General features: G+C 33.9%; 1 protein-coding gene across 1 annotated transcript; it reads right to left on the bottom strand.

Moving 5' to 3' along the window:
- Window positions 1-683: 683 nt before the first annotated feature.
- Window positions 684-1,756, bottom strand: LOC145028389 (uncharacterized). The gene is made up of 3 exons (XM_078977070.1): window positions 1,305-1,756; window positions 1,098-1,167; window positions 684-944 (listed from the first exon to the last, which is right to left on the bottom strand). The coding sequence occupies exons 1-3, from the start codon at window positions 1,547-1,549 to the stop codon at window positions 804-806; spliced, it is 456 nt and encodes a 151-aa protein (XP_078833196.1). The 5' UTR covers window positions 1,550-1,756; the 3' UTR covers window positions 684-803.
- Window positions 1,757-6,112: the final 4,356 nt, after the last annotated feature.

Below are 6,112 nucleotides of genomic sequence, written 5' to 3'. Positions count from 1 at the left end.
TTATCCCGATACACGTTATCTAATTGAAATAAAAGAAGACCAAAACCACTTCACATCAATGTGGGATTGATAACATCCACAAAAGTTCTACTCACTCCAACTAAATAATGAAGACAAAAAGGCATCCCCAAAGATTATGAAATGAAGGATATGGAGATTTCCATTGTTGGAGGGCAAGTGTATCATCAATTAGAATGAAAATGAAACCTAGGAAAATCCAAACTCAAAACTATGTCCATAAATGACGCATCTTTGGCAACCTTTCGACATGACCTTACCCATAACCAAAAAAAATCAACATCTAATTCCTTATCACTTTTGAATTCACTACAACACCAAAGTGCCCAAACTACCCTACAAACCATTTCATTGGACAATCTCTATCTTCTACGCACTCGATTAAAAGGTGTAGACAACTTGACACCAGCCAAAGAAAGGTATAACCCACTACATCAAAGTGAAAACATATCAACAAACTATTCAAGAAGAAACATGTCATAGAAAGATATGGCTTTGGTTTTTTTTATTTTTTTCCCACTTATACCCTACCATAAAACATAATGTAAAATATAAAACAGATACACAATAGCCCACTAAGTGACTTGTATAAGAGTCCAATCCAACAACAAATCCAATCCACATTGGAATTGAAATTTGAAACTCCCACAAAAAATATACCACTCGAAACTTGTACTTTCTATTGCATATTATATCACTATAAAAATGTTGTTGTATACACTTTGATCTACAATTGATCCACCTAAAACTTCTATAAAGTTCAAGAAGACAATATACAATATTCTTTAGGAGGATATTTCATCCGCTTCTTCTTCGACTTGTAATTCATACTCATCAATCTCTTTAAAGTAAGCTCTTTGTTGGTCAATAAAATCTTGTGGCAATACAAATTTTTTGCAACTTTTCTTTGATGAGTGCCTCCTTTTCTGCAGAACAATGACCATTAAGATCATTGTATTGACATTATATTCATGAGGTTTATTGCAATTTATAGTTTAAATTAGTTGTTATTAATCTAGTCGATGCAATTCCATAAACAACATACATCTCTCTTATAGAAAAAGGTCAAACAAACAAACCTTGTTATTCGGAAAATGAACTTTTGTTGACTTAGATTCTAATGAATCTTCTGCTCCATTAACCTCATACCTACACAAAATTCAAAAAACAGAGATACTTTCAGTGATATGGTAAGGGTTTTTTATTTTTCGAGGGGTGTTTATAATTAGAAAAGAAAATATAAGTTTTGATTGAACTTCATTTGTATATGTGCCAGAGAGAAACACCTGTTGATAGGTGTAGCTACCATTTTTTCTTCATATTTCTTTGAAAGATCAGTAAGACTAGAACCCATAACTGCTTTCTTTTTGTTGTTAAACTTCACCCCAGATAGCGGCTCCATGTTAATGGTGTTCTCCATTAGTGGGTATCTAGGTGGCATAGGAATACTCTTCATGTTATTTATTGTTCTTTCAAGATGAATCGGATAAACAGGTATAGCATCAGCCTTTGTCTTGCTTCTAGTTTTCATCAATGTTTGGCTTCCGGTATAAGATATATGCTTCCCATCACCAACCGAATCATCTATGCAATAGAAATACAAATTACCTAAATATCATAGTAATCTATGGAACCTTTTGAAGAAACAATGACGATTCACAGCGTCCTTTATGTAATCACATATAGCAGTTGAAAGCAAACACAGTCGCATGGGATATTGACTATGCAGTATACAAATAATAACTAATTGTAAACTGCAATGATGAAAATTGAGCTGAACACCCGTTAAACATTAGTTTCGGAGCAGAGAAATTAAGCTAGTTAAGCATTGGGAAAACCCCGATCATGGTATCATCATATAATTCCAAGCACAGGAACCGAAATGGGGAAGTAATTCATTATAATAATATAATTTGAACTTTCAACATATAGATACAGATATGCAGGTGATAATTGTGCACGGTAAAAGTAATTCAGAAACAGAGTGGGTAATTCAGATTGGAATAGGAGAAGAAAACACTATACAAAGTATATGAACAAACAATGAAGCGGGTTCGATAAAAATATCCAGATGCAGAAGAACAACATTTCGATTAATACATACACCGGCGTTTTTGTGTGTGGGGGAGATTGAGAGTAACAGGACTCGGAGTCCGAGGAGTCGGAAGAGGATGTTGGTCCCTCGGAGCGGTGAATTGCTGCTGCACGAGACTATGGATTTGGGTGGAGCCGGTTCTGGAAAGGGACATGGTGGGATCGGTGGACGTTATGGGCTTCTTCGCTTGGGATGATGAAGTAGAAATCGAATGCCGGTGGGGTTTAGGGATGAGGTTAGTGAGATCGGAAAAGGGTTTCCTCAGAATTGATGATCCCCCTCCGACTCGTTGTTGTCGTTGTTGCTTCTCTGGTTCAGCTTCCGCCATCGCTTCCTAACTCTGTTTCACTAGAAGGGCTTATTGTTTTCCACACAAAGAAATCAGTCGAGAGTATATTGCTAGAGAATCCATTTTTAAAGTCGTCAATGGCGGGAAACTGGAAATCATAGGTGTGAAATCTGAAATCTGGGTTCGGTTATGTTGGTGAAAAAGCTCAAGGAAGGCAAATTGCGAGATTTTGGATTTGCCATTGAAGCAACACACGTTATTCTTGAGATGCAAAAACCGTTTCGTGTGAGCAAATATCGTTTTTGGGTGAAAAAAGAAATAGTATTTCAATTTCTTTCCATTTGCTGTAAAACATAAATATTAATATCTATAAATTTGCAAGATTGATACCTGTCAAAAATCGGATGTTTAGTTTAAAAAGTTTTGAAGTTGCTTCAGTGGTTTTGTAAATTTAATCAAAAGTTACTTGAAAACATTTAAATGATTAATTTGTCATTTAAATTTAGGTTTTTTTTTATTTTCTTTACAACAATTAAAAAAGAAAATCTTTCTCTCTCTCTCTTACAGATTAAGATTCCATAGATCTATGATAATCTAGATCAGTTGGTTTCTTGTTAAGGGTTAGTGTGGAAATATTAAGATCTAGCTCTATGAATCTTTTGTTTCCGAATCTCTTGAAGATCTATTGAAGGAAATAACATTTTGTTATACTTTAGTTGGTATCAGAGCCACACATGAACTCCTTTATTGATTTTGTATCTGATTCTTGTGGATTAGTCGGTATCATATTTGATTAATCGTCGATCTGATCAGATTCTTACCAGAGTTGTAAGAATTTCTTTACGCATATGATTTGTTCTTTTGGTGAGGTTTCTATCAAGATATCGTGTTTCTCAAATCAAATCAGATATGAGTTATAATTGGTGTACCTTGGTTTATCTATACCAGATCCTTATAGATCCATTTGATGGTTGTTTAGATCTAATGATCCAGTTTTGTTGTTTTATTTTCCTAATCAGTTCTTCGAAATTCTATTTGTTAGCAAATTGTCTGTTACCCCCGAACCAGACGTCAGAAACGTCCGTGGACGGGTGATTTCATATTGTAATATCATCACAATGTATATAATTGAATTGTAGACAACATCATCACCATACATGAAATATAACAACCATCATAGTTTTACATCATTTCATTAGTGTACAAATTGCAAAATACATCACAAAATGTCAAATGTATGATGAAAGCAAAAATACGACAAACATCCACATTTCCTTGGCGACCAACCTGTTTAACAAGTCCCTGAGAATACAAATTATTTTGAAAAATGTCAACATATATAATGTTGATAAGTTCATAAGCATGTTTGTATGAAAAGTTTTGTATCAATTTGTAAACACCAGAAAATCCGATATTTTCTGTAAAAGTAATTTGAGAGTTTTGTTTCAAATCTTGTATTAGAGCATTTGTGATTTTTTTTTATAGTGTATAAAGAGAGTTTCCCAGAAAATCCTATATTTTTTGTATAATGAAAAAATGTGGTCTTAACCCTAAGACCTGAGAGGTGAAAGTTTAAACGTGAATAGTATCTGTATAGTTCGTATTTTGTATCATGAGTATAGTATGTGCATTCCGTAAATTTATTTGTTTGTTATTCTCTATGTGAGTCGTTATAACCATACTTGATATGACTGATATGTCTGTCATGATGTTCTTCAGGTGTCGGTTACGGTAAGACATGTGTCATCGTAGACTGGTATGTCTAGTTGTAGCGAGCAGCTTAGGTGTGGAGTGTCATCTCCGTATAGATCTATACACAAATTCTCGTTGTCCTTCCAGGAGACTCTGGTTATAACTATAGGATTTACTATGTACACTAGATAGGTACGAGTGAAAGAGTGTCTCACAAGAGCCTTAACTAAATTTACACGAATAGAGTATCAAATTATTTAACGCTATAAATAATGTTTCGAGTGTGTATTTTGACTACAACCATTGGCGATAAAAATATAATTGTTTTTTATCAAAAATGTCAAAATATTTGATGTTATCGTGGAAAACTTATGGTTATCCTAAAGTATCATGAAAATTTCGAGTGTATTAGAATTTTCACTAACGACCCGATTAACATAAGGTTTGTCACAAAAGGCCCAATTTAAATGAAATTGGCACACAAAGCCCAATTTAAATAAGGAATTATCGTAAACGGTCCATTTGCATCAAAATAACTGTTTTAGACCAAAATTTCCAGAAATGACATAAAAGGCCCACTTTTATCAAGAATGACTCTGTTGACCCAATAAAACCGATAATGACAATAAAGGCCCAATTATGTTAAATATGACATTTTTGGCCTAATATAGCCAAATATGACAATAATGGCTCATTTATGTTAAAAATGACATTTTTGGCCCAATATAGCCGAAAATGACAATAATGGCCCATTTATGTTAAAAATAAAATTTTAGCCCAATAAACTGTGAGTTGTCAAATAAGACCCATTTTTATGAAAAATGACAGTTTTGGCCGATAAAACCGTGAATTTCAATAGAAGTCCATTTTTATGAAAAATGACACTTTTGGCCTATAAAACAGTGAGCATCCCATAAAAGCCCATTTTTATCCTTATTTGTCAAATAGAGCCTCTGTACACTTTCTTTAGTTTTGTAGTAACTTTTAACATGTTTTGGTCTTTTCCAACATCATAGAAAGTTACATTAAGTAACTTGTTTAATAAAATCTCCAAAAACTTGGAAGATATTTCGAGTTTAAGAGTATTTGACATGGTTTCATAACATATCACCCAACATTCAAGAAAACATATACATATGCATGCATAAATACTAAGATTAACCCAAACTAGCTTGTATTCTCCCCCAAAAGATAGTAAAACTCGAAAACAATGGGGTATAAAGTTCACCTTGGTGCTAGATTGTTTTTGTAGAGGAAGAAAAAGGAATTTTTCGGCCTTGAATGCTCCTTAGGGAAGATCTTTCAAACTTAGAAAGTTCTAGGCGCATGAACACGAAAATAAAATGCTTATGAGGGATAATCTTAGCATAAAATGGAGAGTAATACTTTGTGTATGATAACAACCTACCAAGAGGATGAAACTTGATGAAAACCTCTTGAAAAATACACACCAAACTCACGAAAATTGCATGGGGAATGAGAGAATTTCCTTTAGCTTGAGAGGGATATATGAGAGAGTTTGAATGAATTTGAAGTGAAGGATGAGGGAGATGGGGGTCTCGGCCGGATTTAGAAGGGAGAAGGGAGAGATTAAATATGGTCATTATATGGTTGTCTAGCACATTAACCTAGAAGTATGGTGGGTAATTTGCATGGCTTACCACCATGCATTAGTGAGGTGTCACAATATAGACAATACCCCATTATATATATATATATATATATATATATATATATATATATATATATATATATATATATATATATATATGGTCGAGAATAAGAGAGGGAGGAAAGAATTAATATTTTTGGGCTTAAGGTTGGAATGTAACCGAGAACACAATAGCCCTTCAAGGATTTTCTAGCCCAAGGAGGCCCAATACGTGTTCTCAGTCCAAAACGGTAAAGGAATGAGTTTTCGACCCATTAAGGCCCATTTGAGGGTTCTCGGCCTAAAGGTTGGCCCATTTAAGAATTTTGCCCAATGAGGTTAAATAAATAGGTTTTTGGCCCATAGA

Source organism: Lactuca saligna, chromosome 2, assembly GCF_052625555.1.
Source record: "Lactuca saligna cultivar CGN05327 chromosome 2, ASM5262555v1, whole genome shotgun sequence".
Taxonomy (NCBI): Eukaryota; Viridiplantae; Streptophyta; class Magnoliopsida; order Asterales; family Asteraceae; genus Lactuca; species Lactuca saligna.
This window is presented reverse-complemented; position numbering and strand designations above follow the sequence as displayed.

Coding starts and splice junctions, on each gene's coding strand:
- LOC145028389 (XM_078977070.1), bottom strand. CDS start 1,549: ATGAAAACTAGAAGCAAGACAAAGGCTGATGCTATACCTGTTTATCCG. Junction 1,168..1,304: donor GTAGCTACACCTATCAACAG/GTGTTTCTCTCT, acceptor AATTTTGTGTAG/GTATGAGGTTAATGGAGCAG. Junction 945..1,097: donor TTCATTTTCCGAATAACAAG/GTTTGTTTGTTT, acceptor ATTGTTCTGCAG/AAAAGGAGGCACTCATCAAA.